Below are 18,932 nucleotides of genomic sequence, written 5' to 3'. Positions count from 1 at the left end.
GTTGTTGAATTTTTGTCTGAAAATCACTTGAGGCATGACTGCCATAAAGGCAGCAAAAAGTTATCAAAACCATTGACAGAACAGATGTTTTAAAAGGGTGGTATTATGTATTTCCCAGACACACATTGCCATTTTATAGCACAATCAATCAACTATGTTACCTTCAGCAGCTATAAAAATGTTCTATATACCGGACATATAGAAATTTGACTTCACAATTTGAAATTGTCCTGTCTCTTTAAGAAGCACCTGCTCTTTCCGACATTCCACCTTCAGAAAGTCATCGCACATTTAACACCATTTTTATCAGTGTTTCACAAATTTTATAGCTCAGTTCCACCAGGTGTTTGCTAATTGCTGCTGGCTAGTCTGAAGGAGCCGAGTGGGGAAGCTTCAGGCCATGGACTGAAGCTCCAAGGAGGATTTTTGTGGAAAGAGGCGGAGCTTTGTGAGAGCCTAGCGTTTGGGCACTGAATGGCTGCCATGGAGAGTCAAGAATTTCAGGCATTAAACAGAAAGAATCAAACCAACACTCCAGGTATGTTTTAGATGAGGGAATAACATTATAGCATGATGTATAGCTCTAAAACGATTATTATTTTATGTAATACCCATAATGAGGCAGAATGCAGGCAGGGAGAATCAGGTAGCTGCTATGAAGGGGAGAAGACTAGCAGGCTCAGGGAACGTGAATGATAAACAGAAAGCTGAACTGGGACCCAGAGAAATTAACATTAATCAAAGTGAACAAAATCCAAAAGCACAAAGGGCAAAAATAAATGAGCTGACCCGAGGATCATAACACTGACATATTTCCATAGATTTTTCTGGAGCTTAGATCAGGCCAGTGTTCTGGCCAATCAAATACAGTGATAAACAGGTCAATAAACTGGCCTTTTTATCACTGTAGGTGTGTGCGCGCGTGTAGGGGTGTGTGTGTGTATGCGCCAAAGAGTGCCAAGTCCTGCAAAATGAAATCCTCATCTCCATAAAGTTTGTCAAAAGAAGGAAGCATGACGTGTTCTAACGATTTCTGGAAGAACTTTATCTGACTTTGGACTTGATAAAAGCCAGAGGGGTCATTGCCAGAAGCATGACGTCAAGGACGAGTAACACACCCAATCATGACACAGCGCAACACCGTAACCTCCACACGTCTGACCCCGGCATACACACCATATTCAGGATGAGGAGTGCAGCAAAAGTGGCATAAATACCTCAAACACACACGAGGATTTGTTGCTTCACAAAAAAAAAGTCCACGTTTTGGTCAGTAGATTTAATTGTTCTACAATGATGTTTTTGAGCTAATAGTGTGATTTTTGAAAACAAGAATCTGACTCACAGTTTCCCTAAAAAGCATCACTAAAATCTTGTCTCTTGAAACAAACATCATGCAATGTTTCATCTAATGACTTGAATCTACAGTCACACCTTCAGTAAGTTTGTACAGATGGACTTTAAAAAAAAAAGCCTTTTGTAGCATTAATAAAAATTATCTTATATAATTTTTTGCACCAAACATAATGGGCGAATAAATAGTTTTGAGCAGCATTAAATCAGTCTGTCACAGTAACCACATTTTATTGCTCGCTAAACATCTTTGTCTCCTTAACGGCCTCTGAATTTTTCAAACATTTTACCAAGTGTAGTTTCCTCCTCTGGATTATCCTTAATCTTTTAATAATACATAAACACCAGCGAGGATACGTAGCGCCGCTGGCCGCATTCGCTCTATGATGAATGTGCTGCGCAGCCGGCCTGACAGTCCCCACCGCACAACGTTCTCTACTGCGTGGGACGGGGCGGGGGGCCCGGGGACCCGCTGGTATCCCCCCCCCCCAGAAAAAGCGAGGACAGAGAGCGAGCCAGGGGACAAAAAGGGAGACATGAAGACATGAAACCTAAAAGCCACGGTTAGCTCCTGGTCTCCGGGATTCCCGGGAGAGAGCAGGATTACTCCTCCTGCCAGGCGGCGAGAGCTGACGTACACCCGCCACGCTCGGTTTGGAGCCGTCCCTGAACGCCAACAAAGCACACTGAAATAATAACAGAACCTGTGAGCCTTCCTCTTGAGCCTTAATGCTCAGTTTAACTTTTGGTAACAGTCGTACAAATCTCCATAATTTCTGATGTGTGTAGAGGATTCTGGGCAGAGAGAGAGAGAGAGAGAGATCGGTTTAAGGATTAGTTGGCTGCACATATCGTGTTGAAACACTGAAACATGGACGGCGTAATGAAGACATGAATAATTCAAGACATTTTCATTTCCTCTCAGTCTTCATTTCTGTTTGAAGAGTTTGACTTCTTCTTCTTCTTCTTCTTCACAGTTTTGTGAAACATTCGTCAAATAACGGTCTCAGGAGTTTTGGGGGAATTCGCATCGTACGCTGATACAAACGACGTCTGCGGACAAAGTCCAGCCATAAAACTTGCTCACCACCAAACTATTACACAGTCAACCATTAGCAGTATTAAGAGAGATTGGGAATGACCACAGCTCAAGTTACTGAGTGGTAAACCACATCTCAGGCAGGAGCTGTGGCCACGCTCGGTTTGGAGCCGTCCCTGAACGCCAACAAAGCACACTGAAATAATAACAGAACCCGTGAGCCTTCCTCTTGAGCCTTAATGCTCAGTTTAACTTTTGGTAACAGTCGTACAAATCTCCATAATTTCTGATGTGTGTAGAGGATTCTGGGCAGAGAGTTAGGGAACAGAAAGTTCCCTAACTTTCTGCAGTCGAAAGCTACTGACCTCCACGCTTCATGTGTCCTTCAAATTGGGTCAAGGACAGCGCATGGGAAGCTACACGGAACGGCCGAATAACAGAATCTGAAGCTTGTATCGTCAAGAGCGATGCAAAATATCAGAAGCAGTTTGCTAAGTACACAGCTGATTCATCCCTTTCCCCGACAATCCCGTGGGCTTGTCTGGGTTTGGCGGTTGCCGGGAGAATGACTGTTACCTGGTGGCACCGAGTGGGATTATTTGGTGGGGCGGCTATTCATTAGCTGGGCTCAGCACCTCTGTTCCAGTCAAAAAGGAGCCGTGAGCGCCGCAGCGTGCCAAGTTATCTCAGAGGATTTCATGCCAACCGACTTTGTGGGAACAGTTTAAGGATGGCCCCTTCCTGTTCCAACTTGACTGAGAACCAAAGCGCAAAGCAAGCCCAGCTTGGTGGGGCATGACTCCACCGAGCTCCTATGGAGTAAGAACGGAAAGCCGGTTTGGAAAGGTAGATGGGTAAATACTTTTGGCCAACGTGGTGTCGTTATTTTTAACCCCCTAAAGCTGAAACACCTTCTGTGAGAAACTTGTTTTAGCCACACACCGGCCTCTGGCATTAGACTAAGGAAATGCTGCTCCAGTCCTGTTCGTCTTGCCTGAACCGCATGTTTCAAGTCATCCCACATCTCAATAAGATCAAGATTTGGCCTTAAACCTGGACCCAGGAGTTCACATGTCTTAGCTATAGCCAGTTTTCACACTTGCATGTTTTGGGCATCCGAAAACCACGACTCTTCCGCATCGACGCTTCACATTCGGTACTAGGTTCTTTTTCCAGAATGCTTTATATTTTAATACGTCCCCTGTCACGGTTTCCAAATGATCCTGGGTTTGTCTACTTCCCTCCCTGGCAAACTCCAATCCGGCCTCCGTGTTTTTCTTAGAGAGTAAAAGTTTCCTCTTTGCAAACCTCCAATGAAAGCTGAACTTGTCCAACCCTTTTCTGATTGTACAGTAAGAAAAAAAAAAAAAAAACTTGGGGGGGGGGGGGGGGGGGAATTTGTGGGGAAGCTCTTTTCATAAATTAGATGAAAAGAGCTGGGCGGTGTCCACCTTTTTTAAAAAGCACGAAAGGGGAAACGTTGAGAAGCGAACATAGAAGAGTTTGGTTGATGCCTAGATCCAGTTGAAAAGCTTTTGGAGTTGATCCCATGGGGCGAACAAGCCTGGCTTCCTGCTGCTTCGGTTAGGCGAAATTCATAAAGCAACTTTCTGAGATCAAAGATTAAGAATTAGAAAAACAGAATTTGTCAAAATACATGAACCGGCTGCTCCTGCATTCATCTATGCGATGGACGATTATTCCATTCTCTTTAAGTCTGAAAACTTTCACACATTCTGCTGCTCCTGTGATGCTTTTCTGCCCCTGCAGACCGCTGAGAGCTGAGAATAACACCCGGCTAAATTTTCCACGCTCCCTTTTCTGTCAGAATCCCCAATTTTAGTTACGGTACAATAAAATGGGTCAACATGGACTCCTTTGGCCACATTGGCAGTGGAGATGCGGCCACGAAAACGCCTCAAACGCAGACAACAAAATCAAAACGTGACGACAAAAACACAGTCCGGCAGGATCGCGAGTCGCAGAGTTTCAATCTAAACGTGGGAGAGAAGGCCAGAAATCGGCCAACGCTGTTCTATCCTCATTACATTACTAAGTAACGTTCTGCACCGTTCCCTTCGACTGCAAGAGACGGAGCAAATGAATTATTAAAAGGCTCCGTCTGCATGTACCGTCTCTCAGGAGGAAAAAAAAAGGGATAAATTTAGAAAAACACGATTGTGCGACGATTTCGTCAAAACTCTTGAGTATCTGAGCTGGAAAAACAGAAAAGTGGATTTAGATTCTTCTCAGATTGCTTTGTTTTGCTTTTTAACATCGGTTCTAACGGGATATTTAACTCTACATCGTGTATTGGGAAATAAGGAGGAAATAACGTTAAAGCAAAGTTATTGTGACTGCAGAGGAATCAGTGTGGTGTGCAAAAAACATGAATACATGAATATTGCAAACGTCATAGGTCCCTTTCACTTAGATGTACATTTCTCACCCACTCATCTAACGATGTTGCAGTATTCATAAGTCGGCAAAAAAGAAAATATGGCCAGCTGGAGAAATGACTGAGAAAACAAGATGAAATAAGATTAAGACAAGGATGAAGCCAAATCTTTAGTTCCCGTTTCCTCTTTAGCAGCGGCAACGATGCCTCGCAGGAAGTTAGAAAAGCAGCTGTTTAAAATGAGCTCAAATGTTCACCTAATTTCTCACAGGGAGTGTGCGCCGCAGTGCATTCTGGGATTGCTGCCCGTCAGGTCACAGTGGAATCAGTAGAAGAGTGAGACGCGAAGGCAGAAACTAAACAGAGATTTTGCTTCAGTTTCTTTATTTTTTTTTACAACTCGTGAAATTTCTGTGTTTGTTCACAAACAAATATCCGCTGTTTTTTTTTTTGTGAGGTGCCATCGCCCTATTTGTTCTCTGACACGAACATAACAAAACCATGAAGACATAAAGCCAAAGCTTACAGTGACTCCACATTTCCTTCAATCCGTCACATTAGCACAAGAAGCCGAGAGTTTAGGGAAGCCCAAAGAACTAAACAACAGAATACCACAGAAGAAGAGACGAGGCAGGGAGCCCTGAACTCAAAGCCACGGAGGTTTTCGCAAGATTTACAGTGAAATATGGGAACTGTCTTGGCGACAGAACACATTTTTAGTAGTTCTATAACAACATATGACTGTAACCTAGCTGCACACGCACGCAGAAAACAAAACAAACTAGCGATTTGTTCCTGTTATGTTTCACCCCTGGTTACACGGCACAGGTTTATACTCATTAGATCTGGGAAAGAGAAAAAAAAAAAAAATGGTTTCAGAGCGGCCGCAGCGCCTAAGTAGGCCAAAGCTCAACAAACGGCACGGAGTCTGTGGTGAAATCTCATTTCCTGCTCCTCACATTGAAGCAGCTAACAAAGTGCGCTTCAACGTGTTGGTGATCAACTCTAAAGACGAACAAAAAAAATAGAGCAAATTTGGACATTTCTGGCGTCCAGCTGACAACGTCCTTCGGTTCTGATACTTTACATGATGTCAAAGCCTGGATGTGCTGCGGTCCATAGTTACCGTTGGCGTAGCAACCAGTGGTAGTGAGTCTGCAAATGCAGGCTCACTACCACTTAAAGCAATGCTACTCTTAGCATTGCTTTAACGTTGGAGATTGGTTTATCAAAAAGATACAGGTTTCTCAAACAATAAGTAATATTCTGCTAAAAAAAAAAAAAAAAAAAAAAAGACTCCATATAGATTAAAAATACACTGAAACCCAATATAATCTGGTATCAATAGTGTAAATTAATTAATTCCCACTTTTAGTAAAAGAAACATGTTTTTTAAGCTTTATTGGGTTCATTTGTTCATTTTTATTTTGACCTGTCGCTATACCAGGTTTTCATTCAAACTCCTCCTTAACTTGGACCTCTACAGTCCCTCACCTTGGATGGTCAGCGACGCTCTAATCACTCCTCCTTCTAATCCCTCTCAGAAGCCTGTGTTTGTTTCTCCTCACTTAGCGTATAGCTTACAGGGACTTACGGGCTGAGCCAGGATCAGTTAGTGCCGGGATTTGACTAATTAGGATGATTGAGAGTGTTTACGTACATTTTGTGCACGTGTGAGTGAATATCAGGCGCCCATTAGATAGATGTTAGCTTGTAAAGAGAGTCGAGTAACTCACTTAGGCAGCAGGACAAACAACCTAGTGAAGAAAAAAAAACCAAAAACGCCAGTCAAGTCAAGTCGAGTTTACATGACCAACAACCGGGCAGCTCCCAGTGCTGCACGTCACACAGCAATCAGCTATGAAACTCGCAGTCAATATTACATTTTTGTCAAGCAAATATGTTGATCGATGTTCGGCTAATCAAAGGTCATTCTTATCAGGGGGGGGGGGGGGGGGGGGGGGCTCTAAGCCTTCATTTAAAGGTTCTCAGTGTTTCGGCTGTTTTTGCGGTTTTCCGGACGTTCGTTCCGGATTTGTGGTGCATAGAAGCTGAATGCGGCTTCTCCATGTTTGGTTCTGGTTCTGGCTCTGCAGACCAAATCCAGGAGACCCGAGAGGTCTGGAAGACTGACACGACGACAACAAGCTGATCAGTGATTTATACGCTAACAGAAGTATTCTTAAGTTTTAAACTATCTGTTTTGATAGATAGCATCTGTTCAGTGCTTGGATGGGTTCAGAGTCACCTGGTGAGCTGCGTAGCTATGGTAACTAATCTCATGAGCTAGTTGAGCCTTGGGGTACCCCACATTGTAACTGCTGTCTGCTCTGATGACAGACAGGCCCTATTTAACAATAAAGTGAATTCTTCCACTTTTATTCAGGGGCGTCGGTGTAAAGGGTGCGGAAAACAAATGCACGCCACACTTCTTTTTAAAAGCTTTTTTCGTTTACAATAAAATGCAAAAATTGTTTCTTTTTCCAGAATTACGCCCTTACTTTATGTTGCTCTATCACACCAAAATGCAGAAATTAACTAACGTGTTCGACAAAAGGAGGTTCCTTTTTAATAGCGCTGTATGAAACACTGCGCAAAAATGTATTCATGCTAGTTACATTCAACAAGCCAAGAGTTACTGTACATAGATCATTAAGCGCCACATGGAGATGCCGGTTGCGTCGGAGGCGAGTTCGTTTGTTTATGTACACGTTAATGACGCTCGACGGTTTGAAGGGCAACAAATGATGTCATTTCTAAAATTTTCTTGGGGCTGCGTAGTGGGGCAGTCGATTTTATTGCAGAAAATAAAAAAGATCCTGGATTAAATCTGGTGCCAAAGTCGAGTTCTCTCAGGGTACTCTGGCTTCCTCCCACAGCCCAAAAACACGACTGCTAGGTGGAAGCGTGGATTTCCCCATCACTCTCATCCACACGGCACGCTTTGGTTGTTTTTACACAAACATAGCAATTCCTGTAAAAACAAACAAAAAGATGTAAAGCTGAAGAGTAAACGACGGAGCGAATTTCGAATATTTAACGTCGATCAAACCGCCCGAGCGTTGGCTGCGTCGACAACGATAAGGGAAGGAGACGAAGTGAGACAAACGTAGAAATGAGAAGAGACGCTCAGAGGGGAAAGGAGCGACGAAAAGAGGACATCCAATCAGGAGGCAGCGGTGGGCGCTCTGGGCAGCTGTGGCGTGAGCCACGTCTGATGCGTCCCGACAGCTGTGTCTGTGAGGCACAAGCAGTCTGTGAGTGTATGAGATCAGTAATACGTTTACAGTGCAAAGGTTACATGAGCATTTATATAACTCTCCTCTTCGGCATATACACCATGATGTGGAAAGTTACAATAAGGTCACATCTGCTAGTTATATTGCTATATGTTTATTCCAAGTTCCTGTATAGTCCTACCAAAATGAAGCTATTTGGGTTACATGTACCAGGTTGGGAGCTGTTTTCCACAGCTGCATCAGAACCAGACTGTTTTGGAACCTTTATCCTCGGTATAAAACTCATGTGTTGTCTCTGCCTATCAGAGCTTTTCATCCAGACTTGCTTCATTGATTGTCCTACAAGCTCTCTGTATTGTGCACAATATATGAATAAACCTGATTGAGTGATTTCACCTGAACGGTGCTTGGTAATAGTTTTTTTTCCACAACAATTTGGTGCCGTGACCCGGATCCCTCGACTGGACATCCGAGGACGTCGACAAACAGCGTTTTGGTACCGACCTGGACGAGACTCCAGCCTCAAACCTCGTTTAGGATTTGAGAGAGAAGAGGGCTGTTGGTCGGCTCCACGGCTCCAGCGCTGGGATCGACGAACTCAGAACCGCTGTTATCAGGTGGGATACTCACTCGGGCTGACAAATTAACATAGCAAATTCTAAATTATAAAATCTAAAATAGAGGATCCGATAAACCTTTCACCCTGGGGAATAGAGATTGGCGTTTTTAAAAGAAAAAGTCGGGTTAAAGTCCCAGAAAAAAAAAAAAATCAAAAATAAATAAAAATAAACAAAAGGGTGGGTTAGAGTCTCCCTTTCGCCCCCAATTGTTTGGGTTCAAGTGCCAAACCGGGTTAAAGACCCAGAGAGAAAAAAAGACCAATGATTTCTAGGTTAGAGTCCTAGTGAAAGTCCTTATGGGTAAATAAGGCAGGTATTTTCTTGAGTTTTGGTTTTCTAAACTGAGGGAACCAAACCTTTAGAGAATCCTTTATCAGAAATAAAGGCCTCTCTTAGAGGATTGAGAGGCAGAGCGACCACAAAGCTGATCTGTTGGATTCTGCGAAGACGTTTGCAGTCTAAAGAGGAAATCCCACCCAATTCAAGAAGAATGGGTCTCCGTGGTTCTAGAACGCAATCTCCTCCTCAGGGTGAATTGTTTGACTTTATGATAACGAAATATGGAGAAAAAAGTGTGTATGGTGTGAATGAGTGGATAAAAGGTGGTGTTTTCCCTGCGGGTGGTTCATTGAAACCGACTGTCTTGAAAGGGGTACAAAGAGAATCAGAACACAGAGAAAGTAGATTAAGAGGGAAAACACAGATAGAGACTAAGAGTCTCGATGATCCTGAGAAACAGAAAGAAAGTTTGGAATGCTGGATGAAAGAAAATGACCGTAGTTTTTTTTTTCCCCACAACAACCTTCTGTACGTTTGTTGGACCAAAGGGGGGAAAGAAGAAAAAAAAAAGCGACAAGAGGGTTAGAAACCTGAATACATGAAACCATAATTAGACAGTATTAACGCACTGATTCAGTGTTTAGCAAAAGGGTTCATCCCCCTGATCTTTTTTTTTTTTAAAACTATAGTTTACTTTATTGGGATTTGAGTTGATGGAACAACAAAAAGTAGAATGTAATCACAATGAAGGGGAAAGAAATTGCTAATGTTTTTATGTCTTTGTTATCAGTTTTTATAACATTTTCAGCTAAAACCTGAAAAGGCCAGCATGCACTCCAACAATCCCAATTGATAATAATTGATAATAATTCTTTGCAAAACAGCTCCAGGTCAGTCAGATCAGATGGTGGGTGCATTTAAAGATACTTTTTTTTTTTCTTCTTTGCCACAGATTCTCCATGATTGGCATGTATTTAGGTGCATTCTTCTTTCCCGGCAGAGAAATTGCTTTTTTTTTTCCTCTTTCTTTTCTTATTTTTTATTTAAATCTTGTCATAATGAAGATCCTGTTTTTTGTTGTTGCTGTTTTGTTTTTTTAAATGGCTTTTAATGTTTTAAAGTATTGAGCGCCAGAACATTTTGAATGATGTTATGTTAATATTTATCGTCACATTGATGTAAAGTTTCCTGTGTGGTAAAAAGGCTGACTGACCTCACTCTAATCAAATCTACCTATTTATATGAATAAAGTTGACTGATTGATTGATTGATTGATTGATTGATTGATTGATTGATTGAACAAATGTTCAAGCGGAGATTAAATTACAGTTAAACTTGTGTGTGATTTCTGACAGGCTGGGTTTTAATAAGGGGAGTCAGCCTTAAAACGTAGACTGCATACAAATAAACTACGTTTTTTTTTTTTTGTTTTTTGTTTTTTTACAAAAATAAAAACGGTGAATCTTCCTCCATCCACTTTGCATTCGTGGAGAACTTTGTGTTCCTCCATCCCATAAAAATCCCACAGAATTACCTTGAAACGTGTGCTTGGTTTGGTGCATAATGTGAGAACCTTCTACTAAATATGCTTCGTAAGAACTTTTGAACCACGGTCATAAAATTAGATTGAAGCTTTTATTTTCAGATTGCAGAATAAAAAAATATATTTTATAAAAATACATTGGATAAAAAATATTAGATCAAAAGAAATAATACCACCCAACAGAAATTTCAAACGTATATAAGTCAGCAAAATATTGGAGCTTCCCACTAAAAAAACCTCCAACTCTTTGTTTGCCTCAATTAGCTAATGAAGGACAACAAAGCACCTCGACTTAATGCTTATTTTCTTAAGCCGCTTGAGTCTTCATTAAATGGCTTCTGTGTCAAAGGCAGTTTAATGACACCAGCTTCCAGGTGTCGTCTGAGTCGATGGCTTCCAGGAGTTTACTAGATTTTAGCTACAATATTCCTTACACTTTAAAAGAAATACAGGTTTAGACATAACAGCCAATCCAAAGGCTTTGAGGATTATTTCAGATTTTCCTCTAGTATGGTCCTGTGACCAGGTTGTGAGTCGTACTCATCCTACCTGGAGTCCGAAACTGACCAACAGCTTTTGCTTGGATAAAGAAAGGTTGTGCAGCATTTAGAGCAAATCAGACCAAGGCCCAGTCCAAAGCATATTTCTGCGACCATAAAATAATTTTCCAAACTAAAAAAAAAAAAACACGCTCTTGCGGTTCCATAAAAGTGTAGTTTTAAAACCTTTTACAATGTTCAGAACATATTCCAGGAATGGAACGTGTTAAGTATAGGCTGTGCTTTTTGTATGCGATACAAAAAGACAGTGGAGTAAAAACTAAAGCCGCAAAACATGAGGAAAACATGGGATTTTGCAATGGGGTTATGGATGAATTCACGTTTTCCCTCTTTTCATCAGAGTTATCCCTCTGATCCGAAGCACCTTCATCACTAAAATCTAAAAATAATCACACCAGTGATGCCAACTTCGCAGCTTTGTATCTGTATTTAGGGACGTTTTAATAAAAAATATAAAAATTGGTTTCGGCCAAAATCTGGATCGACCTAAAGGAGAGCAAAAGTCCATTTAAGTAGCCAAATACATTATGAGGCTGTAAATAACTGATTATTTACTTCTTCTGAGTGGTTCAGATCTGATTAAAAACCCAACGCCATGACGAAAACGGGGTGAAAACTACCATCTGGCAGTATGGTTACCATGACGACAAAGAATGAGCTGGTGGTCAGACATTACTGACCAAGAACTCACCCTGAAAATGTGAGGAAAATCCTTCTGCTGTTAAGCATGAAAAGGTTTTACAGGTGCTGCTTTCCTCCCGAGTGCTGCAACACCGGCAACAGAAAGACTTTTACATTTCACTGTATGTCTACATAACATAGAAATAAATTATTAGCTACTAGCAGGTGCTTGATTTTAATGATTTATAGGACGCTAAGTGTGCTAAACGTTTTGAAACTTAGCAAAAACACGAATAGGCTAAATAAATAAAAAAATTGCTCCACTATTATCAAATTAGCATTAGTGTGATCGCTACCATATGTAAAAATAAAAAAATAAATAAAAACTTTACTTCAGAGTCTTTGCTATTTATTGAAGCAAGCTTCAGGGAACTTCTACTCAATCACGGAAGTTGAAATTTGAATCCCAAAACGACGTAATATTCCACTTAATCATGTTTGCTAATGGAAGTGCTAAGGTATAACTAGGCGCTAGCAATGCAAACGACAAAGTATTTAACATAATGTAAACTCCAACACTACAGCAACATGTTCATGAGGCTGGGTAGGGGCGACTTGGGGAAAGGACCAACAGTGAATTGTGGCAAATATTAATAACCACGTGGAAGCCATTTTGGATTTTGTTTCGAGTGAGAACAGCAACTTCAGCGGGCGTTCCACTCGTGACCTCTTAGTACCGACGGAAAGCACCGCGTCTCGTTTAGAAAATACAACACCAGTTTGAGGAGGACATTGTTACAGTCAACAGATTCCGTTTTAAAAATAAAATCCAGAATGTTGTGGTATTCAGACGGACGGTGGTTAAGAATGAAAATGGTTTGGGTATGGGCCCAAAGGCAGCTGAAAGGTTACTCAGTGCAACCCGGTGATTCATAAACCGGGTATTCAGGCCGCAGCTGACCGTGAGTCAGTCTCACACGCACGCCCCACATGGGACACACACACACACACACACCAAGTCACTTAGATAAACGTTTCTGGAAAAACACCACAAATGCAACCCTTTCCCGCCATCGACGACAAGGAAGGCACACGTATTATTTTCTCGTAAATTGTATCCTCCTGGTGTCAGCCCTCGGGCCGCAGAAGCAGCAGCGGCACCAACAAACGCACTCCGGATCAGCGAGGCCGAAGTGAACGCTTTGAGGATTTCCACGTGAGATTAGGAGGGAAAAGTATGGCGAGATTAAGGGAACCACTGTTTGTTTTGAGTCGTATTCATGCTCCAGTTGACTGATTAATCTGTGCGGCTTACACAAACGCCCGAGCTCTGAAGCTCCGTTTCGCTGGCAAATGCTTCAGCCTAGTGGTGAAAACTGTGAACTGCAGCTGCGGCGAGGCTTGTTCTGATCAACACCTCCCCACCCCCCACCCTTTGACATGAACTGGGACCCTTGCCTTGAATTATATGTGTTTGCAGGGCGAATATCATCTGAATGTTGTTAAGAGTCTGTGGAAAAGCAAAGTACGACTTATAGGTCAGAATCCAGGTCACCATGACACGATTTAGCTCAGATTTACCTGAACTTAATCCGGTCTGCACAGCGCCCCTTCCTTGTTCAAGAACTACAAGTGAGCAGCAGCATTAAGCCCTACGCAAAGTAAAACAGCTCCAGCATAAAACTGGCTTCTAAATTAGCCCTGGAGTGTGTAAAACTCAGTTTCTAAGAAGACACGTGGAAATTCTCCAACACTGGATTTATAATCTGTATTTTGCTCCCAACAACAGGTTAGGAAAATCTGCTAATTCTTGTTATTCTGGGGGCAAACGTCAAAGATTTTATAGGCCACACACAGCAGAGTGGTAATTGTTTGCGGTCTGTGCATCGCTGTGAATCTAAGTGCTTCGGCCTGCCAACATAAGCATGTAATCCAAGGGTTTAACTCAGGATAACTGATAATCCAGCTGAGGCTTTTATACAATATATGACTGATCTCTGACAACATGATTTAGATTATAGTGAAGGAAGTCTATGAAAAGACAGCTGAGAGAAACTGAGTAAAATACAAATGTTTTTTTTTTTTTACTGCTGCGTCTTCTCTGCTTGAGTCCCGGTTGGTTTAATGTGTGCAAAGAAATACATTTTTATCAAGTATTTGTGGTGTAGTTTCTACAGTACATAGATGACAGAGTATCAGGGTGTACTAGACAAGAATAAAGTCATAATACTATCAAAATATTTCAAGTGTACCAAGCTATTTTCACTAGAGACCGAACCAAAAATACTTGGTAAGATTTTGTGTTTTTGCAGTTTAAATGTTCCTGTTTCAACGCAATGGAGCGTCACTCGGCCTTCGGTCTCGGTGAAGGGGGTTTGGGTTTGTAATGCGTTATGATTTGAATCAAGATGAAACAGTTGACCACCAAGAACATCAATCCGGCGAGCCAGACCAGGACAAAAGTGTTGAGGCCTTCAAACTCCAGAAAGTAGGCGGGGGCCAACCAGAGAGCCTGTATAGGGAGAAGACCCGATGAAGCACAGAAGTAGACAGTTTTATTTTGCAGCCTGAAAATGTAATTGAACTTTGTGTTTTCTGGTCAGCTTATAGAAAGAAAGAAATGGAAACCTTCAAAAAATTTCCTTCAGATGCGTCTATTTCTCACAAAGTTCTCACTGCAACTTCTTTAGCAGGCTAATTTTTTTAAATGTTTTGGATAAAAATAGACATATTCAGGCTAAAGTTTCCCGCGGCTTTAGCGAGACGCTCTCGTAGGGCGCGGCAAATGTCACGGTCGGACAGCGGGGAAAATAGGGCTGTCCCGTCAGACCGTCAGTTTCCAAAAATTGACAGTTTGAAAAAAGTAGAACTTGTAAAAAAGCGCACATGGGGTCGGCGCGACCCAGTTGGACCTCGTACAGAGTAAAAAAAAAACTCGTCTCTTAAGCATTAAATCACAACCAATCATTTTGCAAGCATGTTAATGATCAATGACAGCTTGTACTCATGTCACTTTGTTGAAAATGGGAGAAAACAAAATAATAAAAACATAATTTTCAGATGGCCAGAGCTATGAGAGTTGATATGAATTGTCCCAATTGTCCCAACAGTAACACAAATAATGTGAAGATGTGAGTTACCTGTCCAGCGAACCAGAGCAGCAGCAGACCCAGACCCTGTTTCACTGACAGAGTCAGGTGTGGGATGACCAGGGGCAGCAAGCACAGGTACCACAGGAAGTACTAGAAACAGAAACAAGTCAGGAACTGTTAATCAACATAATTTACTCTCTGTTACAACAGGGCTAAAAATATTTGTCACATAAACTACAGGACCAAAACATTTAAGAAGTTCTCTGAAAATCCACATGAATTTTTGGTGGATTTGTTGGATACACAATGAGTTCAACAATGGTTTTGTTGAACATGTTCCAATTCCCTTCATTTACTTTAAGGTATACAAACCTAACTGTTTGGTTGAAAAGTAAGCAAACAAATCAAAATCTAAGGAAGAAATACCCCAAATATCTGAGAATTAATATACAAATGTAGGTCAACGTCATCTTAATTATGAAGCACTTCAAAAACAACATCAGCTGCACCAAAGTGCTGAAAAAAACCAACAAAACAAGCAGGAATAATGATATCAGCAAAAAAGTCCTAAAAAAATAAAAACACAGATAAAGCATGTCAGGTTCATATTTAGTGGTAAGCAGTATGAGCTGATTAGTAGTTATTCTTTCTTTTAATGCAAACTCTCCATGTAAAAAAATATATATTCAATTCTACAAGGCTAATTAAAAAGCCCATATTTTCTTCATCACCAAACCAGACAATTAAAAATAGGTTACATTTTAAAAACATACATTTAATTATATTAAACCCATACATTTTAAGACATTTTTTTGGTCTTGAGTTCATTTTTTGTTCAACATTCTAGACATTAGGAGAAAAAAATTCAAGTAGAATTTTTGAACATAGGTCCTTTTATCTTGTTGCAAAAGCAAAGTAATATCCAGCCAAGTGTTTTGTTCGGCATTTTATCCCGACTCGGGGTTTTTTTTTCCCGGTTATACGACCGAGTTGTTACGTCCGAAAGCAACATTAAAAAACAACAAGGTGTGATGTGACCAATAAAAGATAAAGATGTTATTGAAAACAACTATTAATTTTGTTAAGAAATATTAAACATTTATCTATAAAAGCATAGAAAAAAAAAAAAAGATCTGAAAAAATATTTTCCAAATTCTTTTATTTTTTCATACCTTATCAGACATACAATACCGCTTAGGAACCCTGACTTAAGCATACATCCTATGAGTGGTCTATGACTTGCGTTACCTGTGAAGTGCACACTTTGTTGAAGGAGACGAAGATGGCCGTATTGAGGAAACAGGCAAACGCCAGGTCATGGTGAAAGCTCCAGGAGGCCACCAACAGCAGGACGAGCTGCGGCAGAAAGGCTGCCAGGCCGAGCCACTGGCTCCCCCTGCTGTCTAAAATCAAGAAAGGCAAAAAAAAATGAACCCAAGACATTGTACACACCTGCACCACTTGTTCATTTATTCACCGTTAAACGTAAAACGAAAAGCTGCCTGGATTTAGCTCCTATTTTCTCATAAGCTCAGACCAGAATAACAGCTGCCCCCCACCACCATACCTGGACTGATGAGTACCTGCAGTAAGGTAAAGCATGTAGAAGTATGGTGAAAAGTTGTGCTTGATGTCCCTTCTTGTCAAGTGGTACAAGTACGTCTCGTGAAGAAACGACCAACCATACCTGCATCCACAACAGACGAGTCGTAAGAATCATAATTTTTGTTTTTCTGCCTTTTTTTCCCCCCCAACGTCTAACAACAGATGATGAAGAACAATGCTTGCACTGAAGTATATTAAAAATAAACTACGTCATGTACAACATCCTGGAGAGAAGTGGCTAAATCAAACCTTTATGTGTTTGCCTCACATGTAATAGAAGAGTGCCGTGAACGCGGAGAAAACTCCCCCGGCCACAATTCCGAAGAGGATCAGGTCGCGGCTCAGGAAGCTTCCGAGAAATAGGACACACTTCTTCCACGTCTGCGTCGGTTTGCCTTCCGCTGGGCCCGCCACCGGCGCTCTCAGGCTCAGAGCAATGGGCAGGGCGTACGTTATGGGATAGATCTTCATATGAACCGACAGGCCGTAGAGCACGGCTGCCCACACCAGATGCCTGGCTAAAAGGAAAAAAAAATGCATCAGCACATGATTGCGGAGATGACATGACAGCAGCAGTGACATCCAGCTACAGTCTTTATGGAGGCATTAAACTCCCGGAGGGTTTCAGCCCTTACTTTTTACTTTTTGTAAGGGCTGAACTGATTAATCGGATTAATAGCGATTAATCAATTATTGAAATAAACCCGAACTAAATTAGTAATCAATTAATCTTTAACTCAAGAGTACAAACTAAAGACAAAAAAAAAATGCAATTTCCTGAAAGAATAACACACTTAGAGCAGTAATTAAGCCAAACTTGTACAAAAAGCTGTTTTTAAGATATAAAAAACCCACTTTTCTGTAAATACAGTATGTTCTACCCAGAACTCAAGTGCCATATGTTTAACTCAACCTTGTTTAAATTCAGTGAAAGAAGAAACAATTGCCCTCTTACTAAGCACTTTTTGCTACATTGTATTGATGTTAAGTTATGCACAAAGTTTACACATGTCGATGTTAGAAGCAAAAAAATATCAAACAATTGATCAAGCATACACTAAAGGAATGCGATGTTAGTGCATTTAAGATAGTAAAAGGTTTATGTCCTTATTTTAAAATTATGCGATTATTTTAATCTTCTAATGAATCTTTAATATTGTCTAAAAAAGGCTTAAGCGGTTAAATGAAAAATGAGCATAATGTCCTAATTGTTTTTATCCGATTAATCGTCAGAATAATCGGTACAACAATCAATTACGCAAATAATCATCAGTTGTAGCCCTACCTTCCATACAAAGCAAAGTCCCGAGCACCAGAGCTGCCAGGATGGATTCAGCGTTCCCCCGACTCGACACTCCCATCGGCAGAGGGTTAAGAAGCCAAAGAGAACACACAGAGGTTGCAGTCTAAAAATAAGGGAAGGAATAAAATTTTTCTTATCGAAACCAGCAAAAATCAGAGAATTTAAAAAAAAAAAAAACGCCGTCGGGTCAAACCTTGCAGTCTAGACCTCTCAAACACAGAGTTCTGTAGATGAGCAGTCCTGACAGCACGTCACACAAAATGAAGAGGATCTTTCCAAACACCACGCCGGCGTAGATGTTTGGGGTGAGAAGCCAGGCCAGCAGAGGCGTGTAGCGGTAGGTCGACCTATTGTACGGAGACTCGCCCTGTCCAAAAATACAACACAAACATTTCTGTTCATAAAAATTAACCAAAGAAAAAAAGCGAGTTTCATTTAGACAGCGACAATATTATAATCTTTGACATACAGATTGGAATACATTGTCGTCCTCTGCTGACACCTGGTGGTAGGCATGATAAGTGAGGCAGAAAGTCATGTTAAGTTATCGCATACTAAGTGCTGTAAAGGAACAAAATGCATACATATTTTATATCTTATAAAGTGAGAATAACATTTTTTTTTTAGCTTTGCTTAAAATTTTCAATGTTTTACAAAACTTTTAGAGATGATATGGAATGCAGCTGATTCAAATCCGCGAAGCAAAACAGGAAAAAAAGGCAATAAAAGTTGCTCCTTAGCTTTGAGTTTTGTCATTCCTAAAAACGCATCAGCAGCTGACAAAAGGGGAGTAGCTACCTGTGTGATGAACCTGGCAGCATCTGTGAACACATGGTAGTCTATATCCGTGTACTTCACCGCCATAGTTCTGTCCTGGTAGTCTCCATAAGCCACCAAAGCCAGTCGGAGAGCAAAGGAGGCCGGGAAGAGGACATGTTTGTCGGGGAGCTTAGATAGAAGCCTCTCCATAACAGCAGACAGACAAATTCATGCTATTTAGCAGTAATGAATGACCACAGCTCAAACCCGGAAGTCTGAGGGATGTAAACAACGTCTTCTTCCTCGAACTTTAGAAACTCTTTGACTGCTCTGCTGCCACCTTCTGGACTTGGGTAAGTACTACAACCTATATTTTACTCTGCGTAACAGCTGCACAATTTCCCCTCTGGTCCGCCATCACAATTATGATGTATACCCCGCATCATAATCTTATCAAATAAAAGTTTTTCTTTTGGAAGGCACCACATTGTTGAATTGATTTAAAGGTACCTATTTTACTG

General features: G+C 41.1%; 1 protein-coding gene across 1 annotated transcript; it reads right to left on the bottom strand.

Annotated features, from left to right (window-relative positions):
• Nucleotides 1-10,544: 10,544 nt before the first annotated feature.
• On the bottom strand, nucleotides 10,545-18,720 carry pigm (phosphatidylinositol glycan anchor biosynthesis, class M). The gene is made up of 8 exons (XM_032552110.1): nucleotides 18,451-18,720; nucleotides 17,846-18,019; nucleotides 17,635-17,755; nucleotides 16,618-16,867; nucleotides 16,328-16,431; nucleotides 15,993-16,147; nucleotides 14,793-14,894; nucleotides 10,545-14,164 (listed from the first exon to the last, which is right to left on the bottom strand). The coding sequence occupies exons 1-8, from the start codon at nucleotides 18,619-18,621 to the stop codon at nucleotides 13,997-13,999; spliced, it is 1,245 nt and encodes a 414-aa protein (XP_032408001.1). The 5' UTR covers nucleotides 18,622-18,720; the 3' UTR covers nucleotides 10,545-13,996.
• Between the last annotated feature and the right edge of the window lie 212 nt (nucleotides 18,721-18,932).

Source organism: Xiphophorus hellerii, chromosome 21 (assembly GCF_003331165.1).
Source record: "Xiphophorus hellerii strain 12219 chromosome 21, Xiphophorus_hellerii-4.1, whole genome shotgun sequence".
Classification (NCBI taxonomy): domain Eukaryota; kingdom Metazoa; phylum Chordata; class Actinopteri; order Cyprinodontiformes; family Poeciliidae; genus Xiphophorus; species Xiphophorus hellerii.
This window is presented reverse-complemented; position numbering and strand designations above follow the sequence as displayed.

Excerpts from the sequence above, each read along its gene's own strand:
- pigm (XM_032552110.1), bottom strand. The coding sequence starts at position 18,621 with ATGGAGAGGCTTCTATCTAAGCTCCCCGACAAACATGTCCTCTTCCCG. Across the intron at positions 17,756-17,845 it reads TGAGAGGTCTAGACTGCAAG|ACTGCAACCTCTGTGTGTTC; the intron begins GTTTGACCCGAC and ends CCTTATTTTTAG. Across the intron at positions 14,165-14,792 it reads TGCTCTGGTTCGCTGGACAG|GCTCTCTGGTTGGCCCCCGC; the intron begins GTAACTCACATC and ends CTCCCTATACAG.